The sequence below is a fragment of the Dendronephthya gigantea genome, unplaced genomic scaffold, assembly GCF_004324835.1.
Source record: "Dendronephthya gigantea isolate DGI-Jeju-01 unplaced genomic scaffold, DenGig_1.0 000001F, whole genome shotgun sequence".
NCBI lineage: Eukaryota > Metazoa > Cnidaria > Anthozoa > Malacalcyonacea > Nephtheidae > Dendronephthya > Dendronephthya gigantea.
In genome coordinates this window covers 1,940,497-1,964,436 of record NW_021163011.1, presented here as the reverse complement: position 1 = coordinate 1,964,436, position 23,940 = coordinate 1,940,497, and the positions used below count along the sequence as shown (strand labels likewise).

Below are 23,940 nucleotides of genomic sequence, written 5' to 3'. Positions count from 1 at the left end.
AACCCATCATAGTTTTGCCGCATGGCGACTTTCATTATCGAAATTCATGAAGTGAAATCGATTTTGCATATCGCTTATCAAATTTTAATAAAAAAAGATTAATCCGAAATCAGGTATCTATAATACAAGTCATGTAGGTGTAAAATTAAGCGTCTAGCTATACCTCATAAATTGCGCCCGATTGTTACTCGTGCATTTTCATATTAACAATCATGCATTAACAATCAGGCATTTCAGCAAGCGAAAATACAGCAAGATACAACCTCGTCCTCGTTCCTAGGATATTCACCTTGCCACAAAACATAACTGGGTTGTAGTTCTATAAGATAACAGACACCTTTCGAATTTGCTTCAGTGCACAAACAATAGCTTGGAAACGAGGCGGGCAGGAAAGGAAGTAACTCCCCCCTGATTCCGCTGTGCCACCAATATAAAAAGACAATAAAATAATGTGCAAACATTCAGTTTTCATTTCAACAGTTTCACTGTCAAACATTTGTACTGATATTTATGAAATAATTGATTCTCAGTTTACATTCCAAACAATGAAAACCAATATTTAGACGAGTTAGAGCCTTTTTGATGATCCCACTAAGCCTAACTGGGACGAATCGTTTCTCGATATTCCGCTCAAAAAAATTCTACGGAATGAATTTTATGATCTCGCTTTCATTTCGATCAAGAAGATCCTACTATTTCTGGTTAGGACCTCGCTTTGTCAGGGCGAGAATTCCCCATGCAAAAACAGTATCATGGCCAGGTCGGATAGGCTGCATGCAGATGTAACAAACAACCATTCCGAACGCGCTTATATTTCTCTTTCTAGAGAAACATTGGAAATAGCTCCATTCAACGTAGTGGAACTGTTCGCAACTGTGCTATGACATAGCCATAGTCTACAGAGTTTATCTTCAAAATTAACCGAATGCAGCTCGGATTTAAATGATAGGACTCAGTCAAAAAGCGAAATAAAATAACAACAGAAGAGATAAAACAAAAATTTCAACCGGGTTTACAGATCATGTCAAGATCGACTATGGCGTAAGAAGGCATCACACATACTGGCTTTATACGTTTTTAATGAAGAATTTATTTGTTTTTGTTTGACACTAATTTTGTTTACCAGAAGTCTGTAACAGGCTCCAAGTTCCTAACGCGTTTACAACATTTATTAGCTAAGCAAGTTACTGAGCATGCGTACAGTGCAGTCAAGTCTAGAAATCAACGTAAAGTTTTCAGTAAATATGAAATTAATGGGTGTCTGTAGCGATTTTCTTATCCGCGTGTAGAAGGTTTACACGGTTGCTTAGTTGTCTCACACGAAGCCTGCTCCATACGATATGATCAGACATGGCAAGAGCCTGAGCAGCAGCGAGGGCGGCGCCTTCCGGGCTGATGACAGTCGGGCAGCCTAAACCAGACGGCAGTCGCATGGACGACCAAATATCCTGAGGACCCCAATCAGCTTTTACGGGAGGACAATTTATAACAGGATAAGCGGTGTTGCCAGAGAAGACTGGACCTAAACCATTACTGCGTCCGGCGACAGCTATGAATACCGTGGGAATGTTGTGGCCTTCGTAGTAATGCAAGATGCGTAGAGCCGTCTCGGTTCCCTTGTGCGCGGACGCCACACGGAGTTCGACGAAAACACCAAGATCTTTGAGGCACGCTTCAATCTTTTTACAATGATCATGGTCGCTCGACGAACCCATTACAACCACAACACGGCCCCGACGCTTCCCAGGCAATAGATTACGACATTGTTCTGCGACCCACTTGTAGTTCTTCTTGACGACAGCCAAGCCTTCGCCGGTTACTTCCTTCATTTCTCGGTAGACCTGTTTATCCCGCATCAGGCGTCGATCACCAGAGGGCCATAATCGCCACGCGTCGTTATCGACAACATCAGCAAGCAAAATCTCCCCGGTTCTAGCATTTACGCCAAACTCAACTTTCATGTCAACCAAGGTGCAGTCGACTGTCGCCCAAGCCTTTTCCAGGATTTCAAAAACAACAATAGCAGTTGACGTCATCAGTTCTATTTCGCGTTCTCCAATCGTAACACCGGCATATTTTAACTCCGCCTCAATAATCTGCTCATGAGACCATTGTGGATCGTGATTCGCATCATCTTTGAAAAAGGTTTCCATTTTCGGAGGCGAAAATCGATAACCTTCTTTGACTCCAGGGTTACGCCTTAGGAACGATCCTGTTGCTAAGCGCCGGCTGACGACTTCCAGTGGGATCATCTCGCATCTCAGAGCAACGAAAGACGTTTCATCATGTCTTGAGATGAAATGGGTTTTCACGCCGCATGCGTTGAGCAATTCAAAAATTGTGCATGTGGTGTCGTTGCTGATTGCGCTCTTGCCTTCGATCTCGTGCATGCGCGCTCCATCTCCTGCGGTGATCTTGTCTTTAGATCGGAGCAAGACGTGGTCGCCGTTCGGAGACTGCGGTAACGCGAAGACTATTTTTGTCTTACCTTCGATTACTTTTTCACCAATGACTAACGGTGCTGAAAAAACAAATGAACAATAATAAATTTTATTATATGGCTTTTCAAAATCCTCTATTCTGTTGCTAATCTGATTGGTTGACGTCGAGCGGTCGGTAAAAACCCATATTAAAATCTGTCCATACTAAAAAGTCTCGGTCTGATATTTCACAGTACAGACCTCACGCTCGGTCATTAATCAGTTAATATCACACTAGTTAGATGGTACAGTGAATGCAGGTATGCAATTTTATAACTTTTAGCTGTGGCATTATCCTGTAACAGAAAAAAATACTTCTAGGTGTACGGCCTTTTTATAGTCTTTACGTCTTTCGATCTACGGTTCTTTGGACTTTACTGTTTAAACGCATACCCGACGAGTGCAGCGGCATTTTCTTTGGAAAATGAATACATTCTCTTTGGACACAGTTAATAGAATATACGTGGTTTGGATACTAGATAAAACTACAATACAACTCATTAACTATGTTGCGGCACATTTATGCAAAAAATTGTTCCTTTCTCATCACATGTCTATTGTATTTTGCACAGATAAACCAATAGCAATCTTATAATTAACATATTTTTCAATTCAAGGTTGATGAGCTTAGCAAGACGAATGCCATTGGTAAATTTGGCTAAAATACAATAGACACATGACGAGAAAGGCTGAACCATTTTTTGCATAAATCTGGACAATAACATAGTTAATGAGTTGTATTGTACTTTTATTTAGTCTCCAAACCATGAATATTCTATTAACTGTGCTTTGGAAAATGAATAAACATACAATTTTAGAACTTTGGTAACCAAGTGGTGTTCACCGCGATGGTGTATCACCCATAACTCACTATATTATTCCCAATAACGTAAAAACTAAAAGCAGTGGGGGGCAACAAGATCCTTCAGAGACCCCAATTATGCTTTCTTTCCAGAATTAGATCTGTAAACTGTTGCTACATATTTGCATTTTAATTATTGGTTAGATAGGAATAAAAAATTGACTTCAACCTTTTAAAAGAATGGGTAACTATGGCAGATACTTTTTGGTTGAGGAACAAAATACTACCTAACAAGCGTTTGTGTCAGTCATAAAGGAAAAGCTTGATTGAGAAATCAAAATAGACAAATACACTTCGTGAATAGCAATGCCTGCCATTTCATAATTTTGGTAGACCATGAAAAGCTCTCTTTCACTTTAAAATGCTATTAGCGATTCGATACAAATATCCATGAAGTGAATCAAACAAAAAAATTTTACCTAAATATTGATACTAAAGAACTAAAAATTGAAACTAACACTCTTAAGGGAATTAAGGGAGAATATATCACTCCATATACTGAGGTACAGTACTTTTCCACCGTTTGAAATATAATTCCTTTTAAGATAAATTGCAAATTAAATAAAGATATGATCAGAGAAGAGCCACCTCGGGAAGAAGAGCCATCAGGGGAAGAGCCACCTCGTGGATCTTATTGAATAAATCATTATTATTATTATCATTATTATTATTAAAATGTACACAACAAACTAACAAAGCGTGTAATAGAATGAATTGAACATCAAAACAGTGTTAAATTTACTTAGGGGTGCAGATGTGGATACCTACTAGGTACCCAACATGGAAATCCAGGAGTGGAAATTTGGGATTAGGAGCCTTATCTGCAACTTCGATAATCTCATCTTAATTTTGAATTTTTCCATGCAGCAAGCATAACATTATAAAATTTCGGATTAAAACATTTTATGCTAATAGCAAGGTGAAAATATTTTGAATCATGCATCTTTTGACAGAAAGAAATATATATACAGTGTATTGACTTTTTGACATTTCGAGTATTAGAATGCAAGATCCCCTGCTGTTTTATTTGATAAAATCACACATGCTAATTAAAAACATACAAATACATCAATGAACTATATAGCAACACAAATGGAATTTTGCATTCAAGTGGTTTTCAGGTTATGGCTATTTGCCAAATGTTCAGGAAACACTTAATGGCCCGCATGTGATCTGATTGTTCCAACTGTTGTAATATAAAATCTCCGATATTTTACAGAAACGTAACTCAGAATTAAAGCAATATACCTTCTATATCGACCGGGTATGCAGTAAAAATGGTATACAACCGATGAAAGCTTTTTAACAAAATGAAGATTGCGAATATCGACCGAGATATCGACCATGCTTGCTAAAGAAGCTTACCAACCACGTGCGGCCAAAATATAGGAAAAGAAACGTTTCGTTCGTGTTTTAAACACCTGGTAAAAGCATTGTAAAAGCAAATATTGTTAAGCTACCTTTTTCTTCGCCAGTAGTCATATTCGTAGCACAGGAAAGACCAAACTTTTCTTGCTTTGGATAGCAGTAGTTTTACAGGAATAAAAAAAATATTGTATAAGCTCGCCAAGTCGCCAAAGGCCAAGTATTTGCATCCGACCGCGCATCTAATTTCTGTTTTCTACCAATCACAGGAAAGGAGAATCTGTATAATACGCCGCTCATCCAATCAGAATGCTCGAACATCGCTGCGATAAGCACGCTTTTGAACAACAAACACGTGAGTTCTGGTAATTGACATTTAACTCGCATTTAACAACAGTTGGAAACGAGTGCGAATTTCATACGAATTTTTCAAGTTCCTGGCAATTTGATTAAGCGCTGTTTTTGTATAAGCTTTGTTATCAGACGAAATAAACGATACACAGGAGATGAAATAAATGACACTCAGGATTATCTACTTTAAACAAAAAAGCTCATCTATATTGATCATAGAAGAAAGTCGAGAATGGCGAATGTGGCGCATAAGAATAGTTATGAACTACAAGATTCCTGTGGTGTGTTTGGTTGTATCGCAGCAGAAGGCGTTGATTTAAAAGAGTTCGGCCTTGCCAATAATATTTTTCTTGGGTTATTGGGCATTCAACATCGGTAAGTGGTTGGGTTAAATATTCCGAAAGTTATTCATTGGAACAGTGTTGACTATTGCACAAAACAGCAATGTTCAGTGACATAGACTATTATTTGTTATACCGCTTTTGGAATATTTACCATTGACTGGTTTTACTCCACTGATAAGTACAATTTTCAGGTTTCGATTGAGTAAAATGAGTAAGTGCCTCGTGGCCTCGTTAGGCTCACTGCCAGTAAATAATAGATTGATGAAAGACACTGAGTGATAATTCTGTTAGTGGTAATTCCACTGCAGCAGCCATTAGAATGGACATTTTACATGTCATTTCATTTTTTGGAAGATGCCAATATAAGTGGCTGCTTTGGTCATTAGCAGGTTGCCTAATTTTTCATCCACTGCTGCCTAATTAACCTATACATCAAGCCAAATGGTGTCATAATTTAGATTCAGGATTAGAGCAAGATCAGGAAAAAAAAAATATAAAAAGAAAAAATATAAAAAGAAAATACAAAAAATATATAGAACAATTTAGAATTTACCTTTTTTGAAATGTGACAAACTGTCTGCATATCTCGCACATTATTGGTTCTCTATGGTTTTAAATGAATATGAGCTAGCTGCTAGCATCTGTGTCTAGAAAATTCCAACACATAGGCAACCACATTATTATAACCAGTAGAATACAGACCCGCATTATTATGAGCAGCACTGTTGTGCAAACCCAACATGACATTACCTTTAATTAAACCACCATGTTTTAAACTCATAAAAAAGTCCATGTGACTTAATTTCCAACTCTTTGCTGGATGTTAGTGCAATTTGTTGTACATTTCTATATTCTTCATGAAGACCAATTTAGTTCCCGATTCCATTTATAAACTATATGCTTATAATAGAGGTCAAGAAAGTGCTGGCATTGTAACTGGAGATGGTACTTCGATATATCAACACAAAGGCATGGGTCTAGTCTCAAATGTCTTCAAAGAAGAGGACATAAAATCACTCCAAGGTTACATGGGTATAGGACACAATCGTTACTCAACAATGGGTGCATCAAAACTTGTCAACTGCCAACCGTTTGTTGTTGATACTGCACAAAATTGGATTGCAGTTGCACATAATGGTGAGCTAGTGAATGCTAAGTCACTGAGACAGAAAGTTCTTGCTAGTAATGTTGGCTTGTCTACAAGATCTGACAGTGAATTGATCACCCAACTTCTCTCAATAATTCCACCATGTGGAGAGCCTCAAGGTACAGTAAGTTGCAATCATTGGTATACACAGTCAATGAAACAAATAACATCAATTTACTCAACTGTAGTGATTCATACTTCATAGTCATATTCGAGAATTGCATGAAAATTTTGCTGTTAGGAGTATTGTTCATACTTTCCCGCAATTACTGTCTGTTGCACTTGTTAGCTCGTCCACTATGTCAACTTTTTTCATTAAAAGGTGCAAACTGGCCGTCAAGGATAAAACGTTTAATGACTGAAACTCAATGCGCGTACGCCCTGGCGATTTTGACGAAAGACGGCATATTTGGGGTTCGAGATCCGTACGGAAATAGACCTCTATGCGTTGGAAGAATACTGAAATCGTCAGACGGTAGAGACGAATGCGCCGGATGGTTGATTTCATCAGAATCCTGCCCGTTTGCCTCGATCGGCGCCGAGAAGATGTACGATGTTGAACCTGGAGAAATCGTTCAGCTGACTAGGAAAGGTGTTACACGCCTTGAGATCGTTCAACCGTTGCGTCCAACTGACCCGACCGCGTTCTGCATTTTCGAGTATGTCTACTTCGCCCGAGCCGACACTTTCTTCGAAGGACAAATGGTGTACAACGTCCGACAGGAATGCGGAAGGCAGTTGGCGGACGAAGCCTCGGTAGACGCCGAGATCGTGAGCACAGTGCCTGAGTCCGCCACGCCAGCCGCGATGGGGTACGCCCAAAGGTCCGGAATCCCGTATGTCGAAGTACTCACGAGAAATCGTTACGTCGGAAGAACTTTCATTCAGCCGAGTACGCGCTTAAGAAAGCTAGGTGTTGCCAGGAAATTCGGCCCGCTCACAGCCAATTTTCGTGATAAACGAATCGTATTGATCGACGACTCGATCGTACGTGGAAACACCATAGCCCCAATAATAAAGGTCCTACGCGAAGCAGGTGCTGCAGAGGTAAGATTTCGTTCTTTCTCAGGTTTGAGTATCGACCCTTTGCAAAAGTAGTATATATATCTAGGCAATTAGTGCTCCCAGCTCACTTTTTATAACGAATAATGAATACGTCAAATAACACTGTTGAGAATAATTGGGAGAAATTAGGACTGAAAAGTGGCTCCCAATTGCATAGTCACCAATCTCTCTAGACGTCGATCCTCTTGCTCTACTCTCTGACCAAAAGATCTCTGAAAATTTAAAACGGTGAAAATTGCCGACCTGAATAATCTACTTACTTTGTACAACAACATAAAATGTTTGATTACTCTTACATTAATGACAGCATAAATATCCGTAAAGTTTGTTACTAGTAAAAAGTATTTTGCCTACCTGCTTCCGGATCTGTTTCCATAGGCATCGATGTTTTTTTATAGGCATCGTTTCCCTAAATTTTCCTCAGACATCTTATCTTCCCTGCTGCAGCTACCCCAATTTCAGTGCCACCTTTTCGTCATCGCGCTACAAGTATTCTTCGTGTAATTCTGGTCAACGAAATAGCTGGTCTTCCCAATGCATTTTATTGTCCAAATTTATTCCTAATTTTCCCCCATGGTTCTTCCACTCATCCCCGACAGGAGTTAACCATCATAATTGTCTCATGTTTAAAGGTTCACATTCGCGTCGCTTCGCCACCTCTAAAGCACCCATGTTACATGGGCATCAACATCCCGACGCGAGAGGAGCTCATTGCAAATCTTATGTCGCCTGATGAACTTGCGAAGTTTCTGGGAGCCGATAGTCTTGTTTATCTTTCTGTTGATGGCCTCCACTCTGCCGTGCGAAAATCCATTCAGACGACATCAAACAAGCCTCCGGGCCATTGTACAGCCTGTTTAACCGGGAACTACCCTGTGGAATTAGAGTGGTGATGGAATTGGATGAACTCGAACAATACATTAATCTATATAGTATTTATTAGTATTTATCATTATATATCAGTCTAGTTGTGTGTACTTAATCTTCATTAAATGAGTTACTTTTTTAATTTTGATGTAGAATTTTGATATACAGCAGTAAACCGGCATGCAGGAATAATCCCACAATTACTACATTGAGCAAATGCAATGTCATATACAGGTGTCCAAAAAACCTCTAAAACTTTTGAAATCACCGGCATAACAATGTAATATATATAGTTAGTTTTCAATGCCTAAGCACCTAGTTGGGACCCACAAGACTAGTGTATAAATATTTAACATAAGCATGCCTTTTTATGCATGATGACAGTGAAATTTGTTTTATATTCACAAGTTACACTTTACAAAAAAAGGATAACAATATTTAAATTTAAAACTCAAGCACTGTGACCTTCAACATGTCCCTCTTCTCTAGCAAATTTCAAATTTTAGCATTTTATATAAGTTGTGTCAATTTCCACAGGTGAAATTCGCGAACAGTCAATTTTTTAAGATATATATATATATAAGCGTTCTGGTATAGACACTGCAAAATCAGCACAGGCTAGCTTAAAACGACTGCATGCTATCTTTAAAAGGAGAGTGGGGGAACCAATTTGCATCCTCATTTCAGCAACATTAATATTTTATTAAATATATGTACACAAATATATGAGTGCACAAGATAATGCGTGCACTCGTTAGGTTTTGATCGCCGTGTAGACAGGGTTGGCAACATTATTTCAAGGGTATGCGTAGTATGCATAAAGGCGGTAGTATAGCTACATAAAATCATAGTGATAAAATAAAACGCACTATTAAGTCTATTATTGCTCTTTTTCTTAACTTGCATGATGTTACTGATGATACGTGCCGCTCGGAGGTTAGCACGAGGAAGAAGTTGAATGAGCTCCTGAACGCCAATAAGATTATCACAAATAGTCACATGTGAATCATGCAATCTCGTTTTATTTCGATTTGGTAAAATTTAGATTGGATTGTAAAATTTTAACTCGTTACAGCTGTTAGGGTCACCCTGGGGATAGAGACACCCTTGTTTGCGAAAGCGGGTAACACTGGTGTATGAACAGCTTTTACCATGTATAAGCACTTTGTCTTAGCCTCCATGCAGGGTTAACTTCCACCGGCGCGTGCGTAATAGCGATTTATCAAAAAGACGCTGTCGCTTTCTTTTTGCTTGCAATTTTATCATAAAAACGCTTGCTTGAAAATGATAAGTTTAAAAATAAAAATATAGGTATGTCTAGCTTTTTCCGTCGCGAAGGATTAGAGAAATATAGTAATTAATATATCCCCCAACCCACATTTGCCGCCTCCATACTCCAGTTCGTATCCCTCGCGAATATTCTTACGAGCGTGGAAAACATCTGGCACACGGGGTGACATTTGACACGAACGTCTGACTGTTTCTTCGGTTTAGATCACTTGCAGAATTGCATGTAAAACTAATGTACAAAAATTAAGGAATGCCCCACACTGTTCAACTTTTTTCAAATTTTAGAACTAAGATATTTTTAACCGGATTAAGCCGAGGTCACTTGTTATGGCGTTGCCACAGCGTCTTGGCAATAACATGTCTCATAAGTGATCAGTTACAATACACAACAACCCGCTAAAGACAAACGATAATCTCAAGTCGCACTTGAAGGTAAATTTTTGGCACTTTCTCGGCCATAATTTGTTTCAGCAGAAGGTCTCTAAGAACAAGGAACATAAATATTTTCTTATTTAATTTTCAGTAGCATTTACAACGATATTTTAGTCAACTCTCCTGACGACGGCCGTTTAGGTTGAAAGTTGAAACGTCGAAAAACGTTAACGGTTGTTATAATTTGTAAGGGTATTTTTACATGGTGCCCGAAAGTCTGTGTAATGTTTACTGCACATGCACCATCATGCAAGTATAAATCCATGCACTAATCCCAAATGCTGCAGTATTCTTAAATATTACAACTTACAAGTTTTAGGAATGAATAACGAGTAATGACTAATGAGTCTTCGAGGTGATACTAATGAGATTCTTTTGAAATGACCGGATACAATCTGGTGTCCTGTTAGAACGCGGCGTCGGACCATGGTCAAAATTTGTTATTTTCAAAAGCTACTGCATATGGACGTGCTTCGGTAAACGTTCGGCTGAGATTACTGGCCTCAGGCAGTGCGCAATGCAACAGTACAATGACGTCTACCAGTGTCATCAACAGCAACCCGTGACCCAGGCTACGTAAGAATTGACGTAAACCATGGGTGTTTGGTCGAGTGACCCAATTGTTTTGTCGAGTCATCGCAATATAATCCATCGGATTTCGTTGACGACAATTGTAAAACAATTGTATCTCTCGCGAAAAAAACCCCATTTGTATCAGCATCGAAAAACATGTTTATTACAACAATGGCAGTCGTTTAAAAGTTTAACTATATATAAGTATGAGATACTACAGGGTACTTCGTCATTCAGATACCAGTATGTATTTATTCTCCTCTATTGGGAAGAACTATCAAATGGGAACTTGAATTAAGGCCAAATCAGTAGGCTTGATCACGCGTAATGTAGCGTGGTTATTTGTTCAAATACGTCATTGTTGATAGGCTGGCAAAGGTTTATCTTGCACATGACTGATTCATGCTTGATTTCAAGCGATATTTGCGGTGCGTTGGCATCTGGAAATGCTCTGAACAAACATCGTATCAAACCATTTTTTGACTTTTAGAGCGAGGTAGTATAATTTAGGGCAAAAGCTTGCATTGCAACTTAAATTCATAACAAGTCAAGTATAATATATTGTACAATATATTGTGCCCTGTATAACGTCGTACCCAGGGTTTTATTACCTATATATACGCTCCGCGGCAATATATGCACGCAGTTTTCCCTTTGACTCTGTTGTTTTCTCTAGATTTTCAGCGTGCAAGCATCCATTAAGGCACACTAAAAGAATTTCGATGAAAAAGTATTTTTTATGTAATTTGGTATGTTGAACGTTTTTAATATACGTTTCAAAACAACTCGGGAGCAACGTGGTATTTCGGTGCTCAAAACGTCGAAATTTCAGTTTAACTTTGTTTATTCCATGAGCATGATGTTGCATAAACCAGTACTATTTTAAAGTTATTGAGCAGAGTAGCATTATTAAACGTCTCTCATCTTCCTAAGCAGTGACTCATTTCGCACTCCTAATATGCATAACGCCCTGACAACAGCTTTCGGTTAAGAAAGATTTTTTAACTTGCTTCTTTGTGTTCCGATTATTTTGACAGATGCGTTGGTGTCCCTTCACAAACTGAAAGACGCAGGGATTCAGAGGAAACGGGAGTGTAGGGCGTTGGTGGCAAATAAAAATAAATGTAAATTCCAGTGTTTTTTGTTTCAATTTCATTGCCCGGAATGAAATCAAAGTGCCGTGAAGTATTCTTGCCCACGTTAATACCGGCTTGGCCCGATATTCATCCTTCAAGCACGACGCGAATATTCTACGCGCAACGCCCGACGTTTTACTGATTTATTGATATCATGCGGGCATTGGGTATTTGACCGGGCAAATTGCAACAAAGTCCCATCTAAACTTTTGGCATCTCGGGGAAAGATGATATATAATATAGGAACCATGAAAAAACACGTTGTGTAGTCTCTAGTATATTTATATACTTTAAACATATATTTTTCTGTTTCCTCATCCTTGTTACAATATCAATAGATATATGTACAAAATATAATTATATAAACAACCTATTCAATTCACCATTTTCAATAGAAAACAATATAGTCGATCAGTTCTCATGACGCTTGTTCAAATACACGCAGCACACGACCTGATACGAATTTCATAAATATATGCAACCATTCAATACAATATCGTTAAATAATCAGCTCTCTCACATAAAATACACACTACATACAATACACCACGGTGATTTATCTGACAAATATCATCCTTATTCCGCGTAATTTCCGACCGTCGAAAGTTTTTTTCATACGTGATACATCACCAGTCACTCGGCTAAATAAACTACATTGATTGAGGCAATGGAATCATTAGAGGCAAGCCGTCGGTATTTACGAAAAGCTGTTACACGGACTTAGTCAAAATATCTTTGTGTGCAGAAGATTTGTCAGATAAACGACCTTTCACGGGATGGACTATTTGATTTTCGATTGGAGTGGCGGGAATTTGCCTGAATATTTTAACCGTTTTTCGCATGAACTTCCAGTTGAAAGAAATTTGAAATAAACTGCCTGATAACTTTTTGAGGTACTACCCCCCTTCCTCTAAACGATAATCAAATAGCCCATCCCTAACTGCATTGCTCCAACACATATACTCCCTCGATTATAGGGAGATCAGCGTGTAATCATCGTTCGTTTCCGATGGCGGATACTCAATGTCGTCGCTGTCAATTCGTTCAATTGTTCTATGTATTGAATACGGAGATATCTTCTTGGCCACACGTTTGTGCGAGAGTGACTTCAAAGCAGGTTGATAAGCGTGCCTTTGGATGTGAAGGTTTTGAAACTCCAACGAGAGCGGATTAGAATCTGGATTAGAATCCGCTAACTCGGTTTCGACCTTCTGCACGGTTTTGGAATATTGCTTTTCTAGTTCCTCCTGCATTTCCGTGTACTTTTCCTTGTACACGGTGTGCAAACGCTGCTGCTCGTTCATCTGTGCCGGAGTAAGCGACGTTCGATAAAGTTCTTGAAGTTTTTGGTGTTCCTCTTGAATGAGTCGTAACGGCGAAGAAGAGCAGTATGCGCGCGTTTGCTGGAAGTCACAGTGTGGATTATTGCCTTCGGAAAAGCGACGCGAGGCTGCCGTGTTCTGTCCCCTCACTAACTCTTCGATGTTCGCCGAATGGAAGCCGCTGTCCGACGAGGGAAAGTCGACGCGGTCGCAGGGTGACACCACTATCGAAGGATTTGGATCAATCTGATACATGGTGTTATTCGTGTTCGACAAACCCCCTGCAAGCAGAGGGTGGTCCGACGGTACGCTAATTGTTCCTTGTGGGGGTACACCCACAGTATGCCGTCGTTTTCGCCCTGTGGCAGGGGCGTTACTCACGTTCGGCACTGCATTACCCCCATGTACACCACCGCGATCAAGTTCGACGTTTTCTTGTATCGTTTGTGGTACGGTGTGGGTAACGCGTCGGACAGGGGGTGTCCGGCTGTTAATGTTCATCAACTGCCGACAGAGACCAGGAATCTCGTGTCTAATATCCGGCGGCGTTGGAACCCGTTCTTCCAGTCCGCTGCCAAACTCCATGGGGTTTACTGGTACAGAGCTCCTAGGCCGCCTTGCAACTGAGACAGCTTGTGGCATTGCAGGTGCTGTCGAGCAGGTGAATGTCGATCGGACAATGGCAGTATGCGCCACGCTACTAGGCCGTCGTATCTGCGTCTGGACTTCATCCGGTTCAGGGCAGCTCGAACGATGCTGCTTTAGCTTGTCAACAATTAGATAATAAATAGCAGCGTGGTGGTCATAAACCCTGGTGTTGATTGCCTGAAGACAAAGAACAGACAACGTTGAGAATTATTTATATTATTCACAAGAATTCAAAACTTTAAGATGTAGCTAATGACGAGCTTGAGTGTTTCAAATAGATTCACTACCTTGACCCAAGTGCATGCTTAGCCTAATAATAAATACACTAGGCAATGCATTGTCTAATTTAAGAGCTACCAGCTTGTTTCCCATTGTGTAAAATAGCAGTGACTAGAGCAATATAGCAATTACCTTTTTTGTCGTGGGTATATCAATGCCCAAGTTTTCCATTAGTCTTAATGCACGTTCATTGTACACTCTTTCATCGTCCTCCAGATCCTCAGGTTCACTATCAGTCTCACTGTTCAAATCACAGTTCATGTTCAGCGTGACTTGCACAGAGGGGTCCATACGTAGCCACTCGTGATTGCGGATTTGTTCGATTGTGTACCGCTGTTTGGGATCTTGAACAAGCATGTGTTTGATGAGGTTTTCACATTCTATAAGATGTAAACAAGGATGTTTAACAACTGCCTCCATATAATATAATTGTTTTTGTACCTAGAAATAACTCGGGACATTCTAAGTGCTCAACTGAAATAAAATCCCAAACGTACTCAAAATTGTGTGTGTATGTGCATATCTTATCAATATTTTGAAAACAAAACATACCATGTGACATAAAATATGGGACTCTAAAATTGCCCTCCAGCACACGATCCCGTAAATCTTGAAGATTTTTGCCATCAAAAGGCAATGCACCACTGACTAATACATATAATACAACACCAAGGCTCTGAAAATGAAAAAATACACATATTATTAAGAGAGAAAAAACAATATTAACCAGCATTTAAAATTTGGTATGGTATTTGGCATTTATACTCACCCAAATATCAAGCTGTGGACCATCGTAGACTTTGCCTTCAAAAACCTCTGGGGCAGCATATGGTGGACTTCCACACCAGGTATTGAGCATGCTACCAGGTGAGTAATGGTTACTGAAACCAAAATCTAAAAAAAAATGTAATTACGCTTAGATTTCAAGTTGTTTTGCTGCCATGAAGAGGAGACAAAAAAAAATTATCATTAGGTATGATAATATTGTTAAATTTGAACCTTGCCATTACCTGCTATTTTGATATTATTCTTTGAATCCAATAACAAATTCTCAGTCTAGAGAAATGTAAGAATGAAATTTAAGTCAAATATTGCTAATTTTACTTCACAAAATCAACAACATGAAAAGGATATCAGAGAAGGTTTATAAATCAGACATTTCTGTTTTTTATCAAGTTATTAGACTATCATGAGCTTAAGTGTGTTTACTTGTGAGTGGCTAAGGACACGACACAGTTACTGAGGACATCATGTACACTACTAAATATTTACTATTTAATAATGTTCTCAATTAATGTACTGTACCTTCAAGTCACGATGAACCACATGCCTCTTGTGGCAATATTCAACAGCAGAGAGAATCTGTGCAAATGTTTTTCTGGCATCACGTTCTGGCATTCGCCCATTCTTGGCAAGGTTTTCTAAAACGGAACCAAAATGATATATCCATAAGAAAACCGGTTTATCCCAAATGTATAATTACAATATTATTGTAAATGTAATATAAATTTAGGCAGCACAATGTGCCATATTTCACAACAACTACTATATTGACTTTGTGCCACACAAGATCAAGAGAAAAAGTTGACCACTGCTGGTTAGCCAGCCTATCTGCAAGTTTTTTATTGACCCATAAAGCCACAATGTGTCTTACATTTAATAGTATGTCTCAGTCTGATGCCGAATCACTTTGCACATGATCTTATATTTTGAAGGGGAAATGTTTTGTTGTAAATGAGTTAAAATACATAGACATTATAATCTTTGTTTGGCATTTGCTGGGATGTACAAATGCTGAATGTACAAATGTTTAATACAATAAAAATAAATCCAAATATTGGAATAGAGTGTAAATCATTGGACAGAATATTCTATTATTCAGTGAGTACCAGCGATGTGTGAATATGTTTAATACATCCAGCTATGTAAAAGGTGAAAAATGACTGTGTTGTGGACATTACTCATCATCTAAATTTAATAAGTGCACGAACCGGATACATAGGTGAACTGATGTGGCTTTTTGCACGAAGTTATGCCTTAATTTCTCGATCGCTACGCCATAAAATAAACATGTGCCCATTTATCCCTGCCCTTGGTATCATGTTATCCGATAAAAGCCACGAAAAACAACATTTTTATAGCGCTTAACTTTCGCTTGCTATCAAACTACAAACAGGATGAACGAGTAGGTAATATCCGCTTAATTAAAATTCATCTCAGAATATTCTAGCACAAAATATGTCTATGCAAAGATTCGTCACGTAGAGGTGTTGCTTGGCCTTTTTCGTATCTTGCAGCATTCATCTGCCTACATAGTTGACACAGCTCTAACAGAATGCGTACATGGCATTGAAATGCGTAGTGTATGGACTATACATTTGAAATAATATGAAAAAATCTGTACTCCCTTCAGGCGAAGGGAGCAGATATCAGATAACTGTAGGTTGTTGTAAGTGGTCATACATTTGAAAATGAATATGTATCAATACATATCTTCGGATCGGTTGTGATTCGTGCGCCCATTCCCAGCAGTTAAACGATAAAACCATTCACAAAAGCAAACTATGGTCACGAATTTAATACTTAAACTGACAGTGCTTTCATTTTGCTATCGTGTTGTCACGCGAAGCCGGTGACCACGCGTAGCATTATAACAAAGATCTAAAATCATCTTGAACATTCGACAGTTTCAAACCCCTGCCTGTACATAGTTGATTTGCGTCAAAATGAAATTAAAATAAATTTGAAATTTTGCTTTTGGCAAAAGTGAAAGGAGACGCAAAAACACTAAAACAGCAGGTTTGACCAGGTCGTTCTGTGTGCAATTTATAGAATCATAGAATATAACTCACCGAACATTTCGCCGTTACTCGCATATTCAGTAACCAAATAGAGCATAGTCTTCGTCTCCATAACCTAGGACGCATTTAAGATTGTTACACATACTGTTTAGAATTCTAAAATGTTACAAATTGTCGATTCGAAGAAAGAATTTAATACATAATATAAAATCACGATAAATGTAACAGTGCAAGGAATATAACCGGCAAAATATCAACGGAGGTATTTCGGTTTGACTACATGATTATACTCAGTCACAGTCTAAACGAACCTGATATAACTTGACAACGTGGGGATGATGTAAGAGCTTCATGATTTGTACTTCGCGGTAAACCTTTTTTAGGTTGGCTTCGTCGAGCAAAGTCTTGTCTATGATTTTAATCGCTACCTGTTGAAGTAGACAACACAAAAGAGTGTTATTCTAAAGTGTATGCCATATACCGAGGAAGATTTAATTCAAAGAACCTCAGCAGTGATGACATTGAACACCAAGGGACGAAATATAGAAACAATAGCGATACGAACCTGACTTTTGGTAGTACGATGTTGTGCTAATTTCACTACGGCGAAATTACCCTTTCCAATAGTTTTTTCGATATCGTACATTCCTACCCGAAGTGGGTTTTTTCTCATTTCGTTCGCCATTCCCATTTCCAGTCTTGCATACAAGTTTCTATTTTTGTGATGGAAAGAGAACAGAACTCTGTGAGCTTTTAGCGCGAGTTACTGCTCTCAGTGATATCTATCGAGTCCTCAAACATCAGACATGGTTTTGTTTCAAAGCAGAATGGATTTACGTCATTTGACGTCAAAGGCGCTAAGTATGGCTGGTTGTCATGGCAAGATTGACAGCTCCGTGTATCTTTACCCACCTCTGACGTAACCAAGCCGAAAATGTGACGAAGTCTTGTTCAGGGAAGAGTCGAATGCTGACCGCTTTACGAACGGGAAAACCTTATATCTTCCTACAAAATACCTCACGTAACGCAACTGCGTGTCTGTCCTACACGTGCGTTGACACCGCATTTCAGCGACGCTTTTTCTTCAGCTATCTGATGTCGCAGACAGCGGGGCAAACAAAGGAGGCAAGCATTATTAGTCACGAGTTAGCGTGTTTAATTTGGCAGACGTTCCTCATTTAAACAATTTAATCATGAATGTAAGCAATATACATGCAGTAAACAAAATACAGAGAGATGCAGAGCTTTATATTACACTGCTGCTTCAACAATTTCCTCGTTATTAAAGAACCATTTCAAATCGCGCTTGCCTTTGTTCTTGCAAATGCAACACGACTTTGCCTTTGGACCATGTCCATAATAAATTTCCGTGCACTTCATCCTCATCATCTCGCTTAATCTGCACTAATTTCATACTGTCTTTATGCGAACAGACAGGCATTCGCGAAAACAATATTTACCAGACCTCATTTCGGATTTGGAAACGCGGCTAGCCAGAAAATTTCCGGCAGCGACTTTAGGGGAGGGGGAATTTGCCACAACGCACTGTCTGGCAAAAATTTGAAAGCGAGCAATTTAAATACCGAGGTTTGCTACCGCAAATATTTTTGGTTTGCATTAAATTGGAGGATTGTTTGGGGGAATGACGGGTGTTCGGTATTCAAGAGTGCTGTAACCTGCGTACGTAATTTAATTGAGCAATGAAACCCTGTTGTTTTATCGAATTTCTGGAAACGCGTCACAACCGTGGCCATATGATAATAAACACGTAAGATAATAAACATGGCCTAAAATGATGAATAATACGAAATTTATGTCATCCTGAGTTAGGTCTGCATCAAAAAATACAGCATGCAAATCAGATGTTTACAGATGAGACGTGGGCAGTACACCGGACGATAAGTACAAGTAAGAGCATTTTGAATGAGAATATAGTGAAGTACATTCGCTTATACAAATTGCGTAGTGTGTTTCATAACATCTCCTTTCGATTCCGCGCTGCTATATAATATTCCACTCACTTTACGCTTCTCCGTTGTGTGCTATAATCAGCTAGGCTATAATTTTATTCTGATTGAGAACCATTTCATCCAGAGCGCAACTGAAATGCTTGACACACGCGGGAGCCCAAATCAGTGCCAAATTCGAGCTAAGCTACGATAGCAATTCGGTTCGAGAAGACGGTACTACGTTTTAAAAAAGATGCCAATACTATATAGCATTTTGGAAATGCTGTCGGTAAAATTTATGCCCTGCGCTCTTGCATGAATGCCTAGTATATATATTCTCATGGAAGTCATGCTTCTTGAAAAATTTCACGACCTTTCAAAACCTTACATCGTGGGCATCGCAGCATTACCATTAGTAGTATAAACCAACTAAACCAACTTAAATTATCACCAACGAACAAAATTCGTCTGGGTATTTAAGCGGCACATATAAGGTTCGCTTTATCGCAGGCACGAGCAACCACAGATCCCAAACCCGATTATGTAACTGTTTGATACAGAGATTATATAATACCTTTCCGGAAAAAACTCCCGTTGAAAAAATTTAACTAAATGAGTGACGCGAAAAATCGTCACTATATATATTGAGCTGGTTATATACGAACCGCAGAACAAGCTCTGTTTTATTCGTTCACGGCAACTTGAACAAGTCTCAAAATCACTGGTTCAATTCAACCCAGGTCCGTGCATGCGCACTTGTTCAAAATCAAGGGTACTCAATTTTGAACTTGTTAACGGAAAAAATTGTCAGAGTACAAGTTTGCTTACACGCTTGTGCACATGAATAGAGCAAACCTGCATGTCAAAGTGACGTACAAAATCCGAGTTGTTTCACAGTTGTATAACAAATTAAATCCCAAACGCATGTGAAAGAAAACTTGTCAAAGCCATCAAACTGTACTATTTCGGCCAGCAGACTATCATTGACAATACAGAAATTGTTAAAACAATGCAGAGCTGCTATATTGCATTAAACTTTGAAACACCTACAAGTCACAACAGGTATGCAGTGATCTGTTTGAAACTGAATCCGACGGGCGAAATAACTCGTCAAAAGACTGTTTTAAAAAATGAGGTGTCCGTGATAGCTAATTGGCAGAAAAGAATTGCGAAACACAAATTGACATGGGAGTCAGTTTTTATATTTGTTTACAGTCAGCTTCATTATGAATTTATCATAGAAAATAACATGAAAGGGTGCAAATATACAAATGACAGCACAGCATGATTGTGCAACGCACTGCCCAGAAAATGATAAGGTCGGCGTCTATACAACCTAAGGCTAAACATGTTTGACTTTATAGATTTGAAAATTACAGTAAACAACAATTTGTTATAACATTTGTGACACTCATCAGTCATCAAAGCCTAAAGAACTTGTTATGATATTTTGATTACCTATGTTTTGTGAAATGTTGGACCCACTGCTGCATGTATATTGTGCATCTAAGACAATGCTGAGTCCACATCGGGTCACGATACATTCTAATTCCTTGTTCAAACAAGACACAGTGCTTGAACGCGGCGTGCTAATTTTAGCTCTTGGAGGGTGGCTTAATAAAATCAATCTGACATGTGAAGAGTCAAAATGATGGTCATGACGTCATCCTGTCAACGCAGCTGGGGGTAAGAGATTTCGTATATGATCGAAAGTAGAAAAGGACTTAAAGGAGTATAATGAAAGTGTTTTTTCGGATATGCAACGTGACATATTCTACATATGCATTCACTGTGCGAGGAAACCCGCGACTGCCAAGAAAACCAGACTGCCAATCAAGCACTTTACATATCCGCCAACACGAGCCCACACAGCCGCAAGCAAATGAAATATGGTCACGTTTCGCAATCCAGATTCCCACCATGCAGGGCAGTCAGTGCATGCCGGTTTACAATTTACATAAAACTTATTCTCTGAAAATACGAGATTCTCGGATGATTTGACCAGAGCTTATCAGACTTGCCACAAATTTCTGCTGCGAACACACTCCGGCTATTTGACAGTTTCCAGATATGTTCAACAATACAACATGTTCCTGGTGAACGAAACGTGATTTGATTCTTTGGCAAAAAATGGCGCCGCTCATTGACAAATTGAAGACAACTTCTTGGTTTCGTCTTTCAAATTTTTTATCCACAAAATATTATTTATTACTTACATTATTTGCCGAAGAAAATTTGTTATGAAAAAGTCTGCGGTTCCGAACAATTTATGTATTGTCTGGGTAGCTGTTATGCTCGCGTGGGAACCAAACTAAATTGTCCTCATAGCTACATAAGCCTTTCTGTTTAATTGCTCGAAAGCTGTTCATCACCCTTATAGTCCTTCTATGAAAGCAATTAATTACTGCACGCTGAGGGTCGATGTGACACCCACCAGACATAACACGAGATGGTTAGATTAACAATCAATTAGAGCAGGAGAGATCAATTTACGGAGCATTAATAATTGAAGATATAAGATGCACATGACAATTTTACTTCGAAAAATCCGATAACTTTGTATACAAACATGTTCTGGTTTCGACTATACTGTACTTGTAGTGGCGTTCTAGCTACATACTTTATTGTACATATTTCACTATGCAGCGACTTAATTTTTTCTTGGAATTTAACAATTAAATTACTTCCATAAATCCAGCAATCGTTGCCAATATAACCGCGCGAGGGACTCATTGCATAACATTTCAATATCTTTATGCGGTTGGCTATGCATTCCCGTTCAATATGAGATGTCACAGAGTGCATTTTGCAACTTAAGCTGGTATAGGTATAAATTACACGTTTTCTCGTATCTCAGTAGTAATAAGTACATACAAAGCAATTATATTTTTATGTATGCATGCAAAAGTGGCCTTACCTTTGGGTGTTCCGAAGACAAAGTAGATATAATTCTTCCTTCAGATACCATCTTTTGCTTCGATTTCTGCTGTTAAGCCTGCCGGTGTTTACGTCGACACCAAACCCTATTCTTTGTATCATTTGTCGTACGTAGTTGCAGCGTGTGTAGACTGCTCATAAGATATTTTCTCCGTCAATCCCAACTACACCGAACAGGAAAATTATGTTGACAGGTCGTAAAATAAAATCATACCAGACTTTGAGGGTTTGAAAATTAGTGAGGGCCTAATTGCAACGCCCTCGCGAACACGTTGTGTTGTTATATTGGGCGGTGTATCATACTCTTTGATATTCAAAACACGCCAGGTCACGTTCCAGTACATGTTTACGTGCGCAGATAGCCTATATGTAATACGAACTGTATCAGGTACAAAGGACGCCCACATACACATGAAAATTATAATAAAACAATTTTTTTAAATCAATGAAAGCTTACTTACCATTATTTCATAATTGCTGCATGTGAGCCTGTTATTTACTCGGATGTGACTGAATAGTTCGCGAATGTAAATTTCTCTGATTTTGTATATTCAGATCGGTCATTGTTGATTCCCTCGATAGTGGGAATATTCTGTTAGCTTGGCTGAGCAACTGACAACGAAGCAACACGACCAAACATCGATACGGCCGAGCCCGAGGATACGGTACTTGTCGAACGACATTTGAAGACTTGTTTTTTAAAGAACTCCCACGTTACCCTTTCAGTCATGTCTGTTGCGCATAAGCCATCTTCAAGGATTTGAAATCTGTTTTCTAACTCGTCTCTTGGGCGTGCTGTACGCAAATCAATCTCTAGCAGTTATCCCTTTGGTCTCCATCCCTCATATACCAATTTGATGCATTCACGACAGTTATATTAATTGGAAACTAAAAAGTGAGGCAAGCAGGTCACAGGTGACCTCGTTGTCATGTATATTGTATGATTAGAGCTATATGGTAATATGGTATGAAAAAGCCAAATATACGAACACGGTGAACAACTTACGATCATCTCGTAGCTAGCTATTTAATTTAGCCTGGGCACGGATGAAATAGGCACGGTACCCATTTAGTGTACCAAAAAATTGAGTGTAGTGTAAACGAAAGTTAAATTCACTTCAGTTAAGATTTGCATGTTTCAAAGACCTAAATTATTTATGCAAATCAATCTCGCTTTACAACAAACGCTAATATACATCACTCAGCTTGATGCGTAACAAAATCACATAGCGATCAGCTTCAAAATCACTTCGATCAGATACAATCAACTCAACTTACTCAAGTTAAGATTTGATATCGACAACGACATGTTATCAGTCCCATCACTGACGATAGTTAATATGCAGCGCGTCACGACGAGAAAAGAAAACAATACTCCGCATCACGTATTCGGGCTATCGTAACGAGTGGGAGTTAAACTTGAGTTGCCAAACTTAAAGGCGCTTTGATTCCTTAAAAAAACATATATGCACAAGACCATGTGACTTTCTAATGGCCTTCGTGCAAAATAGAGCCGAAAAAGTTGAGTTATGACTTATGAGGGCTTGTGTTCGCGAACATGGCAAACAGAACAAAATGAAAGCCTTTTTACTCTTAACTCTTGAGCAGGGCTCCGTTGTTAGCAAAGTTCAATGCACATAAAGGTTTATATTTTGGAACTAAATAAAGAAATCAAAGGTACACCTTACGTATATGGGTATAGGCGTAAGTATAAACAAATACAGGGACCGCGGAGCAGGGTGGCTCGCTGGGCTTTAGCCCCACCAATAATTTTTCCGTAATTAGTCTTTAATTTCGAATATTTTTTAGTTCGCTCCAATTTACAAGCAATATTTTTAGCAATTTGTATTTTTTGCTTACAAGTATATGCAGTGTATCTTATGTTGAATGTTATTGTAACTTTTACTTCTTCAACGTATATTTTAATAACCAATTCAAAGAAATGAGTATTCTAATTTCCAACGATATTTGTCGTAATAAATCCGCCATGTTTACAAATGGATTGAAATTCAGTAGTTATGTTCAGTACATATGTTTGGCCAAAATAAAAAAAAAACAGAGACAGAAACGACAAGCACTTGACCATTAAAAC

General features: G+C 38.8%; 3 protein-coding genes and 1 long non-coding RNA gene across 4 annotated transcripts; 1 reads left to right on the top strand and 3 right to left on the bottom strand.

Moving 5' to 3' along the window:
* Positions 1-1,068: 1,068 nt before the first annotated feature.
* On the bottom strand, positions 1,069-4,935 carry LOC114527900 (multifunctional protein ADE2-like). Its single transcript, XM_028549616.1, has 2 exons — positions 4,803-4,935; positions 1,069-2,521 (listed from the first exon to the last, which is right to left on the bottom strand). The coding sequence occupies exons 1-2, from the start codon at positions 4,822-4,824 to the stop codon at positions 1,251-1,253; spliced, it is 1,293 nt and encodes a 430-aa protein (XP_028405417.1). The 5' UTR covers positions 4,825-4,935; the 3' UTR covers positions 1,069-1,250.
* A 159-nt stretch (positions 4,936-5,094) lies between these two features.
* Positions 5,095-8,585, top strand: LOC114527889 (amidophosphoribosyltransferase-like). Its single transcript, XM_028549605.1, has 4 exons — positions 5,095-5,433; positions 6,313-6,668; positions 6,872-7,596; positions 8,247-8,585. Exons 1-4 carry the CDS (start codon positions 5,291-5,293, stop codon positions 8,505-8,507), a joined length of 1,485 nt encoding a protein of 494 aa, XP_028405406.1. The 5' UTR covers positions 5,095-5,290; the 3' UTR covers positions 8,508-8,585.
* A 3,600-nt stretch (positions 8,586-12,185) lies between these two features.
* Positions 12,186-17,774, bottom strand: LOC114526033 (serine/threonine-protein kinase SIK2-like). Its single transcript, XM_028547529.1, has 9 exons — positions 17,528-17,774; positions 17,274-17,390; positions 17,014-17,077; positions 15,467-15,582; positions 15,172-15,217; positions 14,931-15,055; positions 14,714-14,837; positions 14,294-14,541; positions 12,186-14,059 (listed from the first exon to the last, which is right to left on the bottom strand). The coding sequence occupies exons 1-9, from the start codon at positions 17,651-17,653 to the stop codon at positions 12,884-12,886; spliced, it is 2,142 nt and encodes a 713-aa protein (XP_028403330.1). The 5' UTR covers positions 17,654-17,774; the 3' UTR covers positions 12,186-12,883.
* Positions 17,775-21,199: 3,425 nt separating this feature from the next.
* Positions 21,200-23,380, bottom strand: LOC114528217. Its single transcript, XR_003687474.1, has 3 exons — positions 23,127-23,380; positions 22,310-22,736; positions 21,200-22,012 (listed from the first exon to the last, which is right to left on the bottom strand). It is a non-coding gene; the product is annotated as an uncharacterized LOC114528217 (long non-coding RNA).
* Positions 23,381-23,940: the final 560 nt, after the last annotated feature.